Source organism: Acanthochromis polyacanthus, chromosome 2 (assembly GCF_021347895.1).
Source record: "Acanthochromis polyacanthus isolate Apoly-LR-REF ecotype Palm Island chromosome 2, KAUST_Apoly_ChrSc, whole genome shotgun sequence".
In the NCBI taxonomy this organism is placed as follows: Eukaryota; Metazoa; Chordata; class Actinopteri; family Pomacentridae; genus Acanthochromis; species Acanthochromis polyacanthus.
Window position 1 is genome coordinate 45,011,510 of NC_067114.1, and position 21,587 is coordinate 45,033,096.

At 38.0% G+C, this 21,587-nt stretch overlaps 1 protein-coding gene across 2 annotated transcripts in view; it reads left to right on the forward strand.

Moving 5' to 3' along the window:
- luzp2 (leucine zipper protein 2) overlaps positions 1-21,587 on the forward strand; it is a 289,918-nt gene that overhangs the window by 237,514 nt on the left and 30,817 nt on the right. For both annotated transcript variants that reach the window (XM_051939245.1, XM_051939242.1), the window contains 2 exons: positions 6,813-6,885; positions 11,893-12,062. In XM_051939245.1, the coding sequence (XP_051795205.1) occupies positions 6,813-6,885; positions 11,893-12,062 (243 nt within the window). The remainder of the gene's footprint in view (positions 1-6,812; positions 6,886-11,892; positions 12,063-21,587) is intronic.

Sequence of the window (21,587 nt, forward strand, 5' to 3'; positions counted from 1 at the left end):
GAAGCAGAATCTGTCCTCCCCGGTCGTCCTGTTCCGTCTTCGTTCTGTTTCGAGCCTCGTGAATGACGGATGCATCGACTCGTTTGCTCGTAAATCGTCAGTCGCTCGTGCAGAACAAGCTCGATGTCTCCAGAAACGTTTCATGCAAGCCTTTAAAAGCCGTCACTTGCAGCTTCAGGATAAAGATGAAGCTAATTTCATTGTTTTCTTTGTCTTGGGGAGATGACAGACTTTGTCTTTCTGATGGAGAAGGTCAGGGGAAGAATGCGTCGTGACCCCCCCTCCTCGGTCCTCCTGGCTATTCCTGAAAACTCATCTGTATTCCCGGCGCTGTGATCAAAAGCCCAGCAGGGGACGGAGGAGCAGGAAGTGGAAGACGAGCCACTCCAGATCGCCCAAATGTCATCAGCCTCACAGGGGGGGACGTCGGTCTGAGCACCTCCACCGTCAGCCCGTTGAACTGGTTACGGCGGCCGTTGTACCGTATCAAAGTGCATTTTGCAAACACAATGTCAAAGCACAAACACACAAAAACAACCCCAGCAATGGAGGAAGTATTTTATCTCACCGTCTGAGAATTGGCAGGTGTCCCCATGAAATAATAAAAAAAGAAAGTGCTTTTTTTGATAAATTGCAGATGCATAAAATGAAGACAAACCTCAGGGAAGAGGTCGGTTCTATCAGGGTTTTCTTTGGTGGATAATTTTTCATTTCTAGCCCTCAGATTTGAAGGACGGCTGCAAGAAAATACGAAGAAAATCGACCTGAATATAAAATCAGGCTCTGTTCTGAACCGTAAACGCCACAAAGAGGCAGGTTTGTCTTGTGGTCAAGTGAAAAAAGCACATTTTTATTGTGTAAATGTGCAAATGGAGCTTTCTAACTTGTAGTAAAAAAGAGTATTTTGATCCTTTTCTAAACCTTACTGACTAGTTTTGGTGTCTAAACCTCACAGAACACCTTAAAACGTTCTAATAGAAGAAATATTGAAGTTATTCTACTTCCAGTCATCAAATCAAACTAAATTAAATTAAATGTCTTTACATAGCACGTTTAAAAACCTAAATTGACCAAAGTTATCAGACAGGAAGCAAAAAAATTATGTGCAAAACATCAAAACAGGAAGAAACTAGTGAAATAAATTTAAAAAAACTGAATAAAATAGTAAAATGGAATAGACACTACTAAGAAACGATATAAATATGAGTTTATTGAGACACTAGGAGTAGCCAAAAGCACGTTTTTAAGAATATAATTATAATTATATAATCAGATTTGAAGAATAAAATGCCCAAAAAAAGGTGACCTGAATCTAACGGAGTCCCTGTGCTGAACTGTAAACTCTACAAAGAGGTGGTTTATCTTGTGGACAGTTAAACAAGCACATTTAAAATGCTGAAAGAAGTTTCTAACCTGTAAATGTGGCAAATAGGTGTATTTTATACCAAATACTGATCCTTTTCTAACCGAGCAGTTTTGGGTTTTTTTCTACTTCCAGTCAACAAATCAAACCAAATTAAATCTAATTTATGAGTATAGCAGGTTTAAAACATCAAGACATGATAAAACTAGAGAAATAAATCCAGTAAAACAGAATAAAATAATAATACAACTTTAAAACAATATAAATGTGTGTTTATTGAGGCTTTAGGAGCAGCCAGAAACACATTTTGAAGTTAAAATATCATAAATATGTAATGTTTTCCATGACTAGTCCTCAGAGTTGAAGGACAACCGCTAAGAACATCGACCTGAATCTAAATGAGTCCCTGTGCTGAACTGTAAACTCTACAAAGAGGCAAGTATAAACAAGCACATTAAAAATGTTAGACGTTTTTAACCCGTAAATGTGGTAAAAAGGTGTATTTAACCCAAATACTGATCCTTTTTGAAGCATAAACGAATCGTTTTCAGAGTTTTTCTACTTCCAGTCGTCAAATTTAACCAAATTAAATCAGATTTATTTATTGCGTGCTGCATTTTATCAGACAGAAAGCAACAAAATCATGTGCAAAACATCAAGACAGGATAAAACTAGTGAAATAAATCAATCAAAACAGTAAAACAGGACTACTACCTGTAAGATTTGCTAAAATAACATGAGTTTATTGAGACCATTAGGAGCAGCCAAAAGCTCAAATAAATACATAAAGTTTTCATTACTAGAGATCAGATTTGAAGGACAACCGCTGAGAAGATCGACCTGAATCTAAATGAGTCCTGGTGCTGAACTGTAAACTCTACAAAGAGCAGGTTTGTCTTCACTAGCTGAGCCGGAACATTAGAAACTTTAGAGGAAGCGACAGTGAATTCCCAGAGTTTCCCCCGTGAGACGCCGGGGTTTTTTGGCTTCACATCTCCTTCCCTCAGTCAGTCCACTTTTAAAATTCACCCCCAGAGCTGCATCCTGATGCAAAGCAGGGAAAAAAGACGACGTGTAGCTGCAGAGTTCAGGACCCGGCGACGCCTCACCTCCGTAACGGACTCGGAGACGCTGCAGACTTGGAGGCGCTAACCCTGAAAAGTCAGCGTTTCTGGGTCAGCGGCGATTCGCCCGCAGGCCTCCGAGGAGTCGGCCGATGATGAAGATGCTCCGGGTAATGAACGTAATGACTCCCTGCTGGACTCGCAGACAAACAATATTCACATCCTCTACCAGACAAACTAATAACGGGGCTGCAGCCGCTTCTTTTTTCCCTCCAATTCAGCCCGGACTCGTGATTATTCACCACTCTCCACTTTATTAATTCTGTTCTGCAGCGTTTCCTCCAAACTCAGCACATAAACATAAACGTCGAGGGCAGATTTAGACGTTATTGGTCCATTAGATAGCTGTAATTAGCACATATTGTTCCCATATATATGAATCAGTCGAGACCCGCTCCAGCTTTTAGTGGGCTCTGCAGACGTCTTACCTGATAATTGATAAACAGACAGTAAACCTGATAATGTGCATTCAGTGGAGCTTTTACCCTTAAAACGCACAGAATGCAGCTTTATGACATGAAGTAAATGCACTGAAAAGGCTTTATTTTGACACAAACCCTTTATAAACTTAGTTTGTTAGTAGTTTTGTGAGCAAAGCTTGACCTATAACGTCTAAAAATGAGAATAAATAGCACATAAAAGCAAAAATCCACGTCTAAAATCTAAGTTCCTTCACATTCTAGCCTTAGTTAAAGCTTTAATATCCATTCTGATCTAAAGATGATAACCTGATAGCGTAGGTAACCTCTTGAAACAGTGTAAATAAGTGTATTAGCATCTTTGGCTGAGTTTATATCCTCAAAATGTAAAAACTGAGCTTTGTAACATGTAGTAAAGACAGCAAAAGAGTAGAATTTTAACCAAACATCGAGTGAAAACACAGGAAATCAGCAAGTTAACAACAGACAGTCAGTCAAAAAATGCATCACGTCAAAGACTCATACGATAAGAATTAACCTTTGCCTCATCAGATAGTATGTTTTGAATCGGTAAAATATAAAAACGGAAAACAAAAACCACTAACATCCTCATTAAAAACAGTCGGAGAGAGGACCCAGTCTCATGTCTTCGCTGAATGTGTTTTAATTATTAAACTGTTGAATAAATCTCCAATATGTGGATCAGTAGCGACCTTCTCTGCTTTCTAGTAGGTCCAGCAGACATGTTATCTATTCTGATAATTAATAAACAGAAAGCAACCAAAATAGCGTAGGTGACCTGTTACAAGCGTGCAAACTTCACATGGAAAATCCCAGATGAAGTTACCGCCATGAAAACATACAAAACGCAGCTTTGTGACATGTAAGACTGAAGCAAATACCGACTGAAAAGTTAAAAGTAAAAACAGCAACGGAAAGTTACATTTTCTGCCTTGAAGTCTGCAGATTTCTGCCTTGTCCAACTAATTCAAAGTGCAGTCTTTCTGCTGCAGCACGGTTAAATGGTGTTATAACATCCTACTGCGTCTACTAGAAGATGGAGGAGGTCTTTACTGGCCCATAGGTATGAGAACAATATTCTATGATAATGGTTATTTAACGGTCCAATAACATCTCTAATGGGTGAGTCTTTTACATTGAGGTGTTCACAGTTGTTAACATCATTAATATAAAGTCCATCGCCAGTAGTTTAGCGGCAAATGTCGAATAAGTTTCCAGAAATTGGACTCTCTTTTTGTTCCAGTAACCTTCAGCATCACTTTTATTGAATATAATTCAGTGAATACTTTCATTTGCCACACAAAGAGATCTGCTGAGCCTCAGTGTCCTTCATTAAAGAACTCAAACTATTACCTTTGGATCTTCTCTCTGGAGTGAAGCGCCAACAAATGACTTTCTGCGATTGTCCTAAACTCGCTTTGTGTGTGTGAAAGTAAATAAAACAAAAAATAGATCTGATTCTTTGGCTTCTTTGAAAAGAAAACCTCACAAAGTGCTCCGTCCTTGAGTGTCTTCGTCGTCTGTAGGGGAAAACTTAACTTTTTAGCCTCCCCGTCGAGTGGTCTTGTATTCTAGTAGAAATCCACAAAAAGACACAAAATCAACACAAAAGAGACAAAGGCTACGTTCAGACTGCAGGGCTTAATGCTCAATTTGGATTTTTTTGTGAAATCCGAATTTTTTGCGAGTTCGTTCACATTTCTCATTAAATGCGCCTTGTATGTGATCTCCTGTTTAAACCTCACACGACCCGAAAGCGTCCCGCATGCGCAGAAGAGGACACAACAACGACACGCAGAGAGCGTGTTCAGTGTTTACGGAAGTAAACATGGACGCTAACAGTAGCCGCAGTCAGCATATTTATAACTTAATCGTTTTAAGGAGAAGGTCAAGAAGGAAGAGAGCCAGGATTTTGGCCCTGGTGTTTTGTGGGGCAGTGGCAGCAACGTCTGTCCAGAGAACTGTGTGGGTGTGGAGTCGCAGCCAGGAGTGGTGGATAGTGATGTGAGAGGCTTCACAGATGCAGACTTCATTTAGAATTTTAGAATGATAAGGACGACCTTTACCTACATATGTGAGCGCCTCTTTTTAACACTCTCACGGCAAGACACACGTGTTTTTCTTGAACTCAGAATAGTGACGTTTGTGGTGTACCAATGACGTATAGGTCGGATAAATGTGACCTGGCTGTTCAGACTGAAGTCTCATGGCAAAAGATCCGATACGTATCGGAATTAGGACCACATGTCCAAGTGGCCTGGGTCGCATTTGAAAAAATCGGATCTGTGTCGTTCAGACTGTCATGAAAAGATCAGACACAGGTCGCATAGGGGCAAAAAAATCAGATTTAGGTCACTTAAGCCTGAAGTGTGAACGTAGCCAAAGTTACCTCAAAGACTGAAACTCGCCACAAAATAACGTGTAAAATGAATGCAAAAAAGACTAAGATTGTCACAAAAAGATGCACAATAATCACAAAAAGATGCACAATAATCACAAAAATACGTAAAATCACAACAAAAAGATGCAAAATTACCACGAAAAGACAGAAAAGCAACACACAAAAAATAATCACGTAAAGATGCAAAATCATCGCAAAAGGACTAAAATCACCATAAAAAGATGCAAAATCACTGGAAAAAAGTACTAAAATCACCACAAAAAGGACTAAAAGCACCACAAAAATATGCAAAAATAACCACAAAGAGATGTAAAATAGTCACAAAAAGATGCAAAATCGTTGCAAAAGAGGACTAAAATTACAGCAAAAAGGACTAAAAGCACCACAAAAATATGCAAAAATAATCACAAAAATATGTAAAATCACAACAAAAAGATGCAAAATTACCACTAAAAGACAGAAAATTACCACTTAAAGACACAAAAATAACACAAAACGGGCCAAAAATTAGTTTCAAAAACTTGTTTGAAAAGAAAACTTTAAGTGCTCTGTCCTTGAGCGTCTGCCGGGGAAAACTTACTTTATTCGCCTCCCTGTCGAGCGGTGGAAGTGACAGATGTGTCCGTCGTTAAAATCCAGATGAAAATGAGATGAAATCGGCCAAACATGCCAAGCGTCCCCCCCGCTGTCATGTCACAAAACCCACCGAGGCGCCGCACGAGTCGATAAAACTCACCGAAAACCATCAATCAGCTTCATTACGGCTCTCTGGATGTTTTTTGCTGCTTGCTGTTCGTCGGCTCACCTGACCTTGAGCGTCTCCCAATCCGAACTCGGAGCAGTTTATCACTCTGAGGGGCCCGTTAAAGACGGCCAATAAAGGTTCACGGCTCGGAGTCCGACCACGGAGGCCGCTTTTCACTCCGACTGCATGCAAATGATCCCCCGCTTTCTTTTTTCCTTCTGGCCCTTGATGAGTTTATCAATAATAAAAGACTCCTCAGAGGAAGGCCTGTTGATCCTCATATGGACTTGTATCGGCTCAATTACCGAAAACAGCCCTTTCGTGCGTGCCGTTCGGTCCGGGGATTAAACCCATGCTCATTAATGGACTTCAAGAGCGCTTATAACTGTCAAGATTAAACTTTTCTTCTGTTTAAAAGGGCAGATGTGATTCAATATGGCTTCAGATGAACTTAAACCTTCTGGATTCTGCAGATTTTTGTGCTGAAGCCAGATTTATCAGTAGCAGATGTAGCTGTGATTATGAATCCCATGGTGCTAAAAACAGACAGTCTGCATGCTGTAGTGCTAAAAACATACAATCTGCATGTGATTTAGTGCTTGTTGAATGTGTGTGAGATCGCATAATGTACAAGAATTCCCAAAAAAAGTCAGATTAGCAGCTTGTGTGATAGATTTGAGTCATTGAAATGCTTTGTTTGCACCGAGCAAACGGCTTCAGAAGTCCCGTCTGTCTGCAGGGGCAGCAGCTAATGGACCTGGAGCACAAGCTAACCATCGCCAAGGAGGAGCTGGAGAAGACGGCGCTGGATAAGGGGAGTAAAAATGAACCATTTTATCTTTTTCATGCAGTAATTACGAAGTTTTGCAGTGTTTGGGCTTAACTTTCAGTTCCCATCTGATCCAATAAACTCTGCAATGTCAAACCTCGATTGAAGAAGCGACGGCTAAATTAGCGGATGAATAAATAATGTGTTAGTGTCAAGAGTTTGGAGGATGCAGGTTGAGTATGAGTTTATTAAGATTATTTTTAGGCCAAAAGCCATTGACAACGTACACAGATATTGATACAGGGGGTCCTTGATTTACGTCAGAGTTCTGTTCCTACGGATCAGTCGATTTGCGACGCAACTCCAAAGTCCAGTGAAAATGTTAACAAAGTCGTTCCGTGCATCACGATATCGACCAGTTCTTTGGAAAAGTCCCAAATACCAATGACTGTCATGCTTGTATGAATGATTTTATAAGATAACAGAATAATGTAACGGACTGATATTGTTGTTGAGGTTTCATTGTTTATTGCTCAGTTCCAGATTTACCTAATGAGTTAGCTCACCTCTGATTGGCTGAGAGTCAGCAGTAGAGAGAGCTGTGAACGATGGCTAATTCTGGAGCTAAGTTATGGGGTTTTCTAGCTATTCTGGCATTGGCTATGGCCCACAGTAGCCTGTGTGAAGGTTCAATAAACCAGCAGAGAACCAGATAAAGTGTCACTCATTCTTCACAGAGGGTCGCTACAACATGTTGACCTGTTTTTACAACTTGACCGATGTTCGTCGATGTTTCGCAGTGTTCAGAGTGTTTAATTCTGTCTAATTTCACTTACGCTTTGGGAGACGTAATGAAGGGAAAAAAGTTCGTGAATGTAGCACAATCCAAGGTGGAGTACAACCGGAGAATGTAAACAAAGCCATCTGATAGCGCCACCTGACGACGTACTCATCAACTCTGCTCGCAGACTAGTTCCACATAACCAGATCTGACATAACGACAAAACGCTGTAGGTCGAGGACGTCGTAAACTGAGGACCCCCTGTGGAGGATTGAGATTTTTACATATATTTTATTATTAGCAGTTTTTGTTCAGTGAAAAGTTAGCCCACAATGACAAAAAACATTAAAATAGCCCAAAAAACAGCCTTGAAGCTTGGAAAGTTTCTTCTTGTTGCAACGCTCCTATATTTCTACTCGTTTTCTATTTCAAAGTTAAACTCTCAAAGCGTATGTTTCCAAAGATACAAGTGACCTTCCAAGTAAATAATCAGCTTTAATAATTAAGCGGTGGCATTTTCATCACCATGTAATAAGAAAGGTTTCCGTCTGCACATCCGTGAGCCATAAAACACAGCCTATTGAGTCAGTTTATGTGGCGACTGAAGTAGGATTTATGCTTATTTCATGTATATAATTAGACTTTTAATCACTTTCTTCGTGTTGGAATCACCAAAAATGAGAATGTACGACTAATGACTGTTACTAAAACAAACCTGTTGGTCCATAATGACTCCATCTTGCTCATTTTTGGAGTTTAATCCTCAATTTGTCAATATTCCTCTGATGTCAAACCTGGAATAGCAGCTAAATAAGCGGATGAATAAATAATGTGTTAGTTTATAGAGTTTGGAGGATGCAGCCTGAGCGTAGACGTCAACCGTGTGAGTTTATGAAGATCATTAAGTACGGCCAAAAGCTGTTGAAAACATGCACGTCTTGAGGTTTTTCTTGAGAACATCAAGAGAGGATTGATATTTTAATTTATTTATTATTATTAGCAGCATTATTTCAGTGAAATATGAGCCCTCAGTAACGGAAAATGTGACATGAGCGAAAGAAATTGTCCAAAAATTGCCAAGAATACCATCTTATTGAGTCATTTAGTTGGCATTTGTAGTAACAGAAGTAGGATCTCTGCTTATTTCATGTAGATAATTAGATTTTTAATCACTTTCTTTGTATTAAAATCACCAAAAATGCACATACCAAGAGTAAAACAAACCTGTTGGTCCATAATAACTCCATTTTACAAATTTATTATTAGCAGTAACGTACAAATATGAAGTGAACAGCTATTTTAAAATGACTAGTTTTAAGTATTTTTGGAGTTTCATCCTCAATTTGTTGATATTCCTGCAATGTCAAACCTCAAATAGCAGCTAAATTAGCTGATGAATAAATAATGTGTTAGTTTAGAGAGTTTGGAGGATTCTTTTCTTGAGAATATCAACAGAGGATTGATATTTTTCTGTATATTTTATCATTAGCTGTATAATTTCAGTGAAAAATGAACCCACAGTGATGAAAAATGTGACATGAGCAAAATAAATTGCCTAAAATACCATTTTTTGAGACATTTAATTGGCATTTGTGTTAACAGAAGGAGAATTTCTGCTTATTTCACGTTGATAATTACATTTTCAATCACTTTCTTCTTGTTGAAATCACCATAAATGCACATAATAAGAATAACTATGGACAAAAAAAAACTGGTATTATTGCATGAGGGCAAGAAAACAAAACATAGTGAATCCATCTTGCTATTTTTTTTCTTAATTTGTCGATATTCCTGCAGTGTCAAAGCTGGAATAGCAGCTACATTAGCGGATTTTCTCATTAGTTCCAGCAGGCCGGACACTTGCAGCAGCTTTAATTTATAAGGCGAAGCGTTAATTATAGATGCTCTTATTGACCGAGGCTAAGCTAGACAGGTTAAAATTGCATGAAGGAGAAAAAACAGGTAGTAAGGAAATGAGGGACTGTCGCAGGATGATTAAAGCGATGGTTTTCTCTGTTATTTTTGATTAAATGTAGATTATTCCCGCTTCACGTCCCGCCATAACGACGCCTTCAAGCCGCTCCAAAGTCACTTGGAGGGTTATTGCAGGATTTTTGAAAAATAAACCTACTCTTTTCCAGTTTTCTGCTCCATATTCATCAATAATAGGTAATGCACTATCAAATTTGCCACATCAATGGTAGCATTTTTGTCCATGTTTTCTGTGTTGTTTGCTAACCCTACTCTAATTACCGTAACAGGGTTGCGAATCCATGCTAATGTTAGCTTTTTCTCAGCAGTAGAAGCTAGATATTTAGCTAGCTGTTACTGCTGACCAAGAGGACAAACTGACTGATGGAAAACAGTCAAAAGAATCAGTCTGATCCTGATAATGTGCACATAACAGGGCTTCAAGTGATTCACTGTTTTCTTCTTCTACTACCATGCTAACAGTCATGCTAACAAGTCATGCTAACAGTCATGCTAACAAGTTATGCTAACAAACTTTTCAAACACATCAGTGTGTTTTCTTTAATTAAAAATATAAAAACCTTGGATTTTTAAATTAATTTTATAACACCCGGGTTGATCTTTGGGATATTTAAAAAAAATAAAAATAAACATGAAATCGGACAGAACACTGTACAAAATGAAAAATAGTAAAAAAAAAATATATATAGTAAAAATAGTAAAAATCTGTTAACTCTTAGTTTTTATAACACTCAAGCATTATAAATAAGCTAATCAGGAAGTAAATAATAGTTTTTTTCTCTTGAAAAAATCCCTTTCTCTACTGCTGTAATATGTATACCATTAAATACTGTCATTTTTGCATTTCTCTAAAACAATTCCGGTTTTCACAGTTAAATGTACATACTGTGAACAGAAACATGCCACAATATTTATAACAAGTAAACGACTTTTAAATCTCCTTTTTTTTTGGTGTTATTTATTTAATTGATGTCTCCTGTAATTGTGTTTTTTTTAGTCATCCTAGTATTTTAAATTATAATGATGACTAATGAAACGTGTCCCACAGCGTGTTATTGATGCCGTTTTTTTTTTCATTTTCTGTTTTGGCTGTCATTTTTTGTCTTATTTCTGTCATTTTGTGTCTTATTTCTGTCATTTTCTGTCTTGTTTTTGTGATTTTCTGTCTTTTTTCTGAGTTTCTGTCATTTTCTGTCTTGTTTCTCTCCTTTTCTCGTTTCTGTCATTTTCTGTCTGGTTTTTGTGATTTTCTGTCTTGTTTCTATCATTTTGTGTCTTTTTTCTGTCATTTTCTGTCTTTTTTCTGTCCTTTTCTCTTGTTTCTGTCATTTTCTGTCTTGTTTTTGTCATTTTCTCTGGTTTCTGTCATTTTGTGTCTTTTTTCTGTCATTTTCTGTCTTTTTTCTGTCCTTTTCTCTTGTTTCTGTCATTTTCTGTCTTGTTTTTGTCATTTTCTCTGGTTTCTGTCATTTTGTGTCTTGTTTCTGTCATTTTCTGTCTTGTTTCTGTCCTTTTCTCTTGTTTATGTCATTTTCTGTCTTGTTTTTGTCATTTTGTGTCTTGTTTCTGTCATTTTCCGTCTTGTTTTTGTCAGTTAGTGTCTTGTTTCTCTCATTTTCTGTCTTGTTTTTGTCATTTTGTGTCTTGTTTCTGTCATTTTCTGTCTTGTTTCTGTCATTTTGTGTCTTGTTTTTGTCATTTTGTGTCTTGTTTCTGTCATTTTCTGTCTTGTTTCTGTCATTTTCTGTCTTGTTTTTGTCATTTTGTGTCTTGTTTCTGTCATTTTCTGTCTTGTTTTTGTCATTTAGTGTCTTGTTTCTGTCATTTTCTGTCCTCTCTTCTATTTTCCATCTTTTCATCATATTGTCAGCCTTGATTAAATGTCTCACTCTACCTCATATTATCAGGATCAGACCAATTGGACTGTTTTCCATCAGTCAGTTTGTCCTCTTGGTCAGCAGTAACAGCTAGCTAAATATCTAGCTTCTACTGCTGAGAGAAAGCTAACATTAGCATGGATTAGAGTAGGGTTAGCAACAACACAGAAAACATTAAATAAAAATGCTACCATTGATGTGTAAGCTGAGTCAATCATGATAGTTTATTACCTATTATTGATGAATAAGGAGCAGAAAACTGTAGAAGAGGAGGTTTATTTATCCTCCCTGTCCTCCAGTGACCCTTACAGCGCGGCCCTCCCGCAGCTTTAAGTAAATTTTCCCGTGTGGACGGTTGAAGGGGATTGAGAAGTGTGTGTGTGTAATCTTGTTTGGCGACAGGAGTCTCAGCTGAAGGCGCTGAAGGACACCGTTCACATCTGCTTCTCGGCCGTCCTGCACAACCAGCCCAGCAGCAGCCACAGATTCCCCGCCTCCTCCACCCACTTGTTCAGATACTCGTCGCTCATCAACAGCTCCAGAGTCACCTTTCAGCAGCCGCACGCCAAGGTAAGTTCACCGGAGAAAGCGCACACAAGACGATGTTTTCTGGCAAATTCTTCGTGTACGGTGAAGAAAAGCATCCATAGTGTTGATTTTACGGTTGAGGGTTCGATAATGATGCTCCTGGGTCCATTTGAAAGCCAAAAAATCACAATAAGTGTTGTTTGTATCTAAGTATTAACTCCATCTCTGTCAGTATTTAGTGCAACAGTGTTCTCTACCTCTCACAGATCATGGTTTCATGAAAAATACTATTTTTTTTAAATGTACATTAGAAAAACCTGCTTATAAAATATGCTAGTTTTTCATGACATTGATTTTTTTTTAAATTTTATTTTGCATTTTGAATTTTTTTCTTTTTATGGAGTTGATGAATTAACACACTCTTCTGTTTAGGATGGGTTAAAAAACATGGGAAATTTTGTTTTATGTGTTTCTTTCCCTCATTAAGCCGACCAGAAGAAGTATCATACCGATCATCAAGTATCATAGATTTCTTTTTGCTTTAAAAAGGCCCAATTTGACCCACAAAATAACAGGAGGGTTAAAAATGTGCTTCATTCCATGTTCAAAGTAAAACATTTTTTAAATATTTTTTTTGTTTTTAAATTTCAACAAAAAAAATCTGACGAGCAAAAAAATGCCTTGGAGTTCAGAAAATTAAATACTTTGACACTTTAAATTCGTATTCCAATATCCTGAGCTATGAAGATTTATATAAAAAAAATACAAAATAATCCAACAATTATAACAAAACAACTTAGATCTTTCTAATAAACACTTGTACACACTTTTCTATTGCAGTATACCATTTACCTTACTATAACAAGAGACTTTTACTTCTATTTTCATGCAGAGAATGGATAAACAGAGGAAGGTTTATTACACACGTGGACAAAATTGTTGGTACCCCTCAATTAAAGAAGGAAAAACCCACAATTCTCACTGAAATCACTTGAAACTCACAAAAGTAACAATAAATAAAAATTTATTGAAAATTAAATAATCAAAAACAGCCATTACTTTTGAATTGTTGATTAACATAATTATTTAAAAAAACAAACTAATGAAACAGGCCTGGACAAAAATGATGGTACCTCTATAAAAGATTGAAAACTATTTGACCAGAGTGACATGATTAACTCAGGTGTGTCATTTAATTGACATCACAGGTGTTTCCAAACTCATAATCAGTCAGTCTGCCTATTTAAAGGGAGACAAGTAGTCACCCTGCTGTTTGGTGAAAAGGTGTGTACCACACTGAACATGGACAACAGAAAGCGAAGGAGAGAATTGTCCCAGGACATCCGAAAAAAAATGATAGACAAACATCTTAAAGGTAAAGGCTATAAGACCATCTCTAAACAGCTTGAAGTTCCTGTGACAACAGTGGCTCATATTATTCAGAAGTTCAAGACCCACGGGACAGTAGCCAACCTCCCTGGACGTGGCCGCAAGAGGAAAATTGATGACAAATTGAAGAGACGGATCGTTGGAATTGTATCCAAAGAGCCCAGAGCAACCTCCAAAGAAATTAAAGGTGAACTCCAAGGCCAAGGTACATCAGTGTCAGATCGCACCATTCGTCGTTGTTTGAGCCAAAGTGGACTTCATGGGAGACGACCAAGGAGGACACCACTGCTGAAAAAAACTCATAAAAAAGCCAGACTGGAATTTGCAAAAATGCATGTTGACAAGCCACAAAGCTTCTGGGAGAATGTCCTTTGGACAGATGAGACCAAACTGGAGCTTTTTGGTAAGGCACATCAACTCTATGTTCATAGACTCAAAAACCAAGCATACGAAGAAAAGAACACTGTCCCTACGGTGAAACATGGAGGAGGCTCAGTAATGTTTTGGGGCTGCTTTGCTGCATCTGGCACAGGGTGTCTTGAAAGTGTGCAAGGTACGATGAAATCTGAAGACTATCAAGGCATTCTGGAGAGAAATGTGCTGCCTAGTGTCAGAAAGCTTGGTCTCAGTCGCAGGTCATGGGTCTTCCAACAGGACAACGATCCAAAACACACAGCCAAAAACACCCAAGAATGGCTGAGAGAAAAGCGTTGGACTATTCTAAAGTGGCCTTCTATGAGCCCAGATCTGAATCCCATTGAACATATGTGGAAGGAGCTGAAACATGCCATTTGGAGAAGACACCCATCAAACCTGAGACAACTGGAGCTGTTTGCTCATGAGGAGTGGGCCAAAATACCTGTTGACAGCTGCAGAACGCTCATTGACAAATACAGAAATCGTTTAATTGCAGTGATTGCCTCAAAAGGTTGTGCAACAAAATATTAAGTTATGGGTACCATCATTTTTGTCCAGCCCTATTTCATTAGTTTGTTTTTTTAAATAATTATGTTAATCAACAATTCAAAAGTGATGGCTGATTTTGATTATTTAATTTTCAATACATTTTTATTTATTGTTACTTTTGTGAGTTTCAAGTGATTTCAGTGAGAATTGTGGGTTTTTCCTTCTTTAACTGAGGGGTACCAACAATTTTGTCCACGTGTGTATTTACACGACTGGAGTTGCAGTTTATTTATTAAAAAAACAACCACAATTGAGCTTATTTCATCATTTTATGTTGCATTTTTGATAACAGAAGTATGAATTCTGCTTTTTTCATTTGGATAAATAGATTTTTAATAATTTTTTAAAAATGTTAAAATCACCAAAAATGCACATATGAAGCATAACTGGAAACAAAAACCTGGAATTGCAGCATAAAAGCAATAAAACAAACCTGTTGGAGCATAAACACTCCATCTTGATCGTTTATTATAAGCAGTAATGTATGAATATAATGTAAACAGCTGTTCTATTCTCAATTTGTCCACATTCAGTCCAAAAAAATATCTATATCTATCTAATAGAGGCTTGTACAAACTTTAAAAAAATACAGAAACCTTTCTTTTTATACCAATATACTCTTTACCTTGTCATAACATGAGACTTTCCACATTTCAACGTCTTTTTTTGCCAATTTCAAAATGTATAAATAGAGAAATGTTGATTATTTACACAACATAATTTATATATATATATAAAAAAAACACAACTCAAACTTATTCGGTCATTTTATTTTGCATTTTTGGTAACAGAAATATGAATTCTGCTCATTTCAATTAGAAAAAAATTATTTTGAATCACTCTTTCACTGTTGAAATCACCAAAAATGCACATCTGAAGCATGAAAACCCCCGGCTCTACAACCTGCTGGAACGTAAAGGCTCCGTCTCGCTCATTTATTATTAGCAGAAATGTGTGAATATGAAGTAAACGACGACTTGTTTTTAATATTTTGGGGCTTTCGTCCTCAATTTGTCAACATTCTGTCATTTAGAACCGCTTTAAAGTCTCAAACATGACTTCTGAATTTACTGTGAGCGTTTACTGCGGCTGTAATTTCAAACAAACTGGGAGCGTCACACTCGGCTTGTAATCACGGCTGATTGCGCCGCTGGAACAATTATTTTCTTTCCGAGGCGTTTACAGTGGCCTTGGATGAAAAGCAACGCAGCCGGAATACAAAGTGTGACTCTGCGCTCGTTCCTCGCAGCCCGAAGCGTGACCAGCGGGTTTTTTCTTTGACTGAAAGCAAAGGTGTAATTAAAACCATTAGAGCTGCATGTACAGATGAATGCAGCGCAGACCTAATTACAGACCAGTTTCCTGCTTTTAAGAGCGATATCTGGTCCGTTTCACCCGTTTAAACCCAGCGTTCAGTGTTAGGATGGAAATAAAGATGAGTTTGTTTAGAGAAGAGGAGAATTATCCCTTTCCTGATAAGAAAAAACACACTGCTGTTTATTTTTGCTTTCTTTCCTTGTGTGAACGCGTCTTATTTTTAAAAATTCACCAAAAATCTACCGTTTGCTTAGCCTAGCCGCGCTAGACAACCCACGGCAACGAATTTAATTCTCTTCCAGGGTGGGTCTAGTTACCCTCCATAAGGCTCGAGGCTGGATTCTCCTAAAACTGGCCGGACCAATCACCATGAAGTGTAGAGTCAGAAGGCGGGCGTAACGAAGTGACGACAGAGGCGTGACGATTCTGACAGAAACAACCGGCGCACAATAAACAGTTATCTTTCGACTCGGCTTTGGCCACAGCCCTTAAAGATTTGAAGCTAAAATTCAATTTGAAAGATAAACAAAGGACGGCACTGAAGTGTTTCATTGAGAAGAAAGACGTATTTGGACTTATGCCGACGGGATATGGCAAATCCTTAATATACCAGTTGGCTCCGCTGGTTGGGAAGCTAATGGGACTTAGCCACAAGCCGCCTGTGCTCTAGGAACTACGTCAGCCTATTCGTTGCGCTGATTGGTTGTATAACTACCCAATTGCTGCAGAGGGATTTGATAGACAACCTTTTAGCCCGCCTCCCTCCCTGTCGAGCTTCCCTAGACCCTTGTGCCGTCAGAAACATGGGTGTAGCATGGCTAGGCTACCGTTTGCTGTAACTAGATTCTGTAAAAAACTAAAAACTCTGCACCTATCAGGAGAACTTTCTAGCTGTTAGTGACTCAGCTGCAACCAACAGCCACATGATGAAAATTTGAGGACTTTTAGGCTGAACTGCAGGCAGTGTTTCCACAGACGAGACAGCAGACACGTTTGAAAGCAGATTAAATGTGTAAATTGTTAAACATCTGTAACAGGTGAAGATGCTTTTTCTTCTTTTTAGTGCTGTTAACACCTGTACACACTTTATTATTTTTTGTTTTTGTAAGATTTGCACATACTGCATCGTCAAAATCACTTCATGTCTTTTTTTAAAAAAAAAATCCCCAAACATAAACCGTTTGCTCTAACTCGATTCTGTAAAAGTCTAAAAATTCTGCACTAAAAAGGAAAACCAGGAAACTATTAGTGACTCAACTGTGACCAACAGTCACGTGACAAAAATTCAAGGACGTTTCGGCTGAACTAGTAATCTGTTTTCATACGTTTCTACCGCTGCAGTTCAGCCTGAAATGAATTTTCTTGTCTGTAGTTGAGTCCCTAATGGTTTAATAGTGTTCCTTATGAATGCAGAATTTTTCTTTTTATAGAATCTAGTCAGAACAAACGCTTTATTTTTGGCAATTTAAAAAAAAAGACATGTAAAGTAGTAAAATTACACTCAGATGCAGTTTTCTCTCCTCTAAACAAACTCATCTTTATTTCCATTGAACAATGGGATTAAAAACTACCAAAAAAAAGAAAAAAAATGTGTGCAAGATTTTCTCAGGTGTGTACAGGTGTTATTAAGACTGAAAAGAAAAAAATGCGGCTTTGCATGTTGTAGATGTTTAACTTTTTACATATTTAATCTGTTTTTATACCCGTCTACTGTTTGATCTGTGCCTGCAGTTCAGCCTAATAGTCTTTGAATTTTTGTCATTTTAATGTTGGCCGCACTTGAGCTGCTAGTAGTTTAACGATTTTCCTTACAAGTACAGAATTTTCTGTTTTCTACAGATTCTCGTTATATTAAACGGTGTATTTTTGGTGATTTTTAAAAATAAGACATACATAGTTGTAAAAAAAACTCATCTTTATTTCCACCCTGACATTGAATGTTGGGTTTAAAATATACAAAAAAAAGGGGGGGGGGGGGGAAGTGTAGAAGATTTTCCCAAGTGTCTACAGGTGTTAAGACTAAAAGGGGAAAAAAATGCAGCTCTGCATGTTGTAGATGTTTAGCTTTGTACAAATTTAATCTGTTTTATGCCCGTCTACTGTTTGGTCTGTGTAAACACTGCCTGCAGTTCAGCCTAAAATTAACTTTTGTCATGTGACTGTTGGCTGTAGTTGAGTCACTGATAGTTCAACAGTTTTCCTTATGACTTTATTTTATTTTTTTACAGAATCTAGTCACAACAGATGCTTTATTTTTGGCGATTTTTAAAAATAACGTGTGTTTACACAAAGAAAAAAATAAAGAGCAGTCTGTTTTACCTGATGAGGAAAATAAAAATGCTTCTCTTCTCTAAACAAATTCATCTCTGTTTCTATCCTGACACTGAATGCCGGGTTTAAAAAGTACAAAAATAAGTGGAAAAAAGTAAAATTAACGAACACGGCAGTTTTCCAAGCGTCTACAGGTGTTATGAAGACTAAAAAGGAAAACAGTATCTTTACGTGTTACAGATGTTTAACTTTGTACATTTTTAATTTGCCTCTGTGTGATCTGTGTAAACACTGCCTGCAGTTCACCCTAAAAGGATTTTTTGTCCTTTTAATGTTGGTCACAGCTGACTTGCTAATAGCTAAATAGTTTTCCTTATAAGCGCAGAATTTTTACTTTTTTACAGAATCTACTTACAGCAAAAGGTTTATTTTTGCCGATAAAAAAAAGACATGTAAAGTTGAGTGATTTATGGTGAATATTTTCGGCTTGTATTCCATCCCTCTGCTCTGTGAGTGCAGATTTTATGTATTTTTTTACAGAATCAGTGAAACATTTTTAACATGTAGAGACTTTTTTCCCTTTTCGTCTTAATAACACCTTGGAAAAATGTTGTGCATGTTAATTTCTATTTTTTTCCCCCTTTTTTGTACTTTTTAAGCTCACCGTCTATTGTCCTGTCAGGATGGAAATAAAGATGAGTTTGTTGAGAGAAGAGTGTAATTATCACTTCCCTGATAAGACCAAGCTGCTTTCTTTTTCTCTTTTCTTTGCGTAAACACTCTCAGATTTAAATTCCTCTCACGCCGCGGTGTGACATCCAGGAATATAACTGGAAAACACTCACCTCGCCGCACATCACAGCGCTCATAATGCACCGTCTGTGATACGAATTTCAGCGCTAGCCGATTATTACCTCCCCTTTTCGAGTGGCTATTTGTCAATCTGATGCCCTCGGTATCGCCCTCCGGAGAGAAACAGCCCTGGAAATAATCACCACCAAATATAACCGTTGGCCAAACATTCCTGGAGGTTGCTGGGAATAATAACAAATGAGGCAGCAGTCGTTTATGTCGCTCTTTGTGCTCCGTGGAGGTAAAGAACGGTTAGTTTTGGAGCATTTTCTGGACTTAAATTTGCTCTTTAGGAACACAATGAACTGAACGTGACGGCCTCTTTGTTGGGAGTCTCTCAAAGTCAAGGTCGCAGCAACCGAGGGCTCCGGATTTAATCCCTTTTAGGGCTAAAACAAGGTGACTGCCGAGAGGATTCATAGTAGAAACAGGATTATGCGTCTTTGATTTCCCACTGAAACACTTCTTAGAATTAAGCGGTCGCTGCCGTTTTGTTCTTCACAACAAAAACAAAAAAACAAAACAACAACAATCCTGCAAGTATTACAAAGCAGCAGAATACACACATCACTTTTTGTTTCTGCCAAATAGACTTCACAGCGGTTATTTCTCCCTCCGCCGAGCCAGTCGTGTCAACCTCAATCAGAGATGGTGTTAGTCGTGATTTCTGAAAAGCAGCCGCTTTGAAATCATCGAGTCGGCCACAGCGGCGCCGAGTCTTATCTGCCATGATCCTGGTGAGCAGTTCTGGCTTTAAGAGGCTTTTCTCCCCCTCAAAGCAGTCGCAATTTACGCCGCGTCTCTTTTCCTGGCTGCCTAAGAGATTTGACATGCCACTTAAAGAAAAGTTTTTTTTTGTTTAAATCCTGTATTTGTTATCAGGCTTCAGTACCGGCGGTGCCTTCACTGTCCCTCCGTTAAACAAAACAACGTCCTAACAGACACTTCTCCTTCTCCTGGGACGTTCTGCCCTTTTAGTGCTTTTCAACGTTGAATCATGGCCAAAATAATTTGTTTCTTTTGACGGGAATTTAGAAAAAACAAAAACAGACTTCCACACAATAATGTCAGCTAATTAAACATATATAAGAAATAACAAGAAAAACGAGAATATAAAAAGAAAAGCTCTTTAATGTCAGAGTGGAAACAGTGAAAACAATTCCTCAAAAATTGAGCGACCAAGCAGGAAATAGACTGATTGAGGCCACCAAGACACCTATGACTCCTCTGAAGGAGCTACAAGAAAGATCAAGTAAAGAAGGCCACCAAGACTCCAATGATCCCTGAAAGAGTTACAAAAAATAATCTATCAAGAAAGGCCACCAAGACTCCTATGATTCCTGAAAGAGTTACAAAAAATAATCTATCAAGAAAGGCCACCAAGACTCCTATGATTCCTGAAAGAGTTACAAAAAATAATCTATCAAGAAAGGCCACCAAGACTCCTATGATTCCTGAAAGAGTTACAAAAAATAATCTATCAAGAAAGGCCACCAAGACTCCTATGATTCCTGAAAGAGTTACAAAAAGTAATCTATCAAGAAAGGCCACCAAGACTTCTATGATTCCTGAAAGAGTTACAAAAAATAATCTGTCAAGAAAGGCCACCAAGACTTCTATGATTCCTGAAAGAGTTACAAAAAATAATCTGTCAAGAAAGGCCACCAAGACTCCTATGATTCCTGAAAGAGTTACAAAAAATAATCTATCAAGAAAGGCCACCAAGACTTCTATGATTCCTGAAAGAGTTACAAAAAATAATCTATCAAGAAAGGCCACCAAGACTTCTATGATTCCTGAAAGAGTTACAAAAAATAATCTGTCAAGAAAGGCCACCAAGACTCCTATGATTCCTGAAAGAGTTACAAAAAATAATCTATCAAGAAAGGCCACCAAGACTCCTATGATTCCTGAAAGAGTTACAAAAAATAATCTGTCAAGAAAGGCCACCAAGACTTCTATGATTCCTGAAAGAGTTACAAAAAATAATCTATCAAGAAAGGCCACCAAGACTTCTATGATTCCTGAAAGAGTTACAAAAAATAATCTATCAAGAAAGGCCACCAAGACTTCTATGATTCCTGAAAGAGTTACAAAAAATAATCTATCAAGAAAGGCCACCAAGACTTCTATGATTCCTGAAAGAGTTACAAAAAATAATCTATCAAGAAAGGCCACCAAGACTTCTATGATTCCTGAAAGAGTTACAAAAAATAATCTGTCAAGAAAGGCCACCAAGACTCCAATGGTTCCTCTGAAGGAGTCACTAGAAATAAACTAGTGAGCTGTTGTCTCTTTTCGTGTCTGCCTCAGAGGTTCGACATGCCACTAAAAAAAAGTCTTTTTTAAAATCCTGTATTTGTTGTCAGGCTTCAGCGTCGCCACGGTGCCTTCACTGTCCCTCCGTTAAACAAAACAGTGCCATAATTGACACTTTCTGTCCACATTTTGCACTTTTCAGCGTTAACAAGTGTCATCTTCCTCCCGCTGCTGCAGCCAAATAAATCTGCCGGTGAGAATAAGCCAAGAAAAGACAAGTGAAAGGACCTCAAGGTGGATTTTCTTATTTATTTTTCTGCTAACGACGTTATTACTTCCCACTTCATTAGCATACAAATAGCAGCACTTCACTCGTGAGCGTTCGCCAGTGCCATTATCTCGGCACACTTTGACGGGCCGCCTGATAAATCTCACTGTAAAAATTACTGCGCTGCTCCATCTGTCCGCTCCGAGTGTTCGTGTGGAGGTGGGTCAGATCCCATTTAGGCCGCT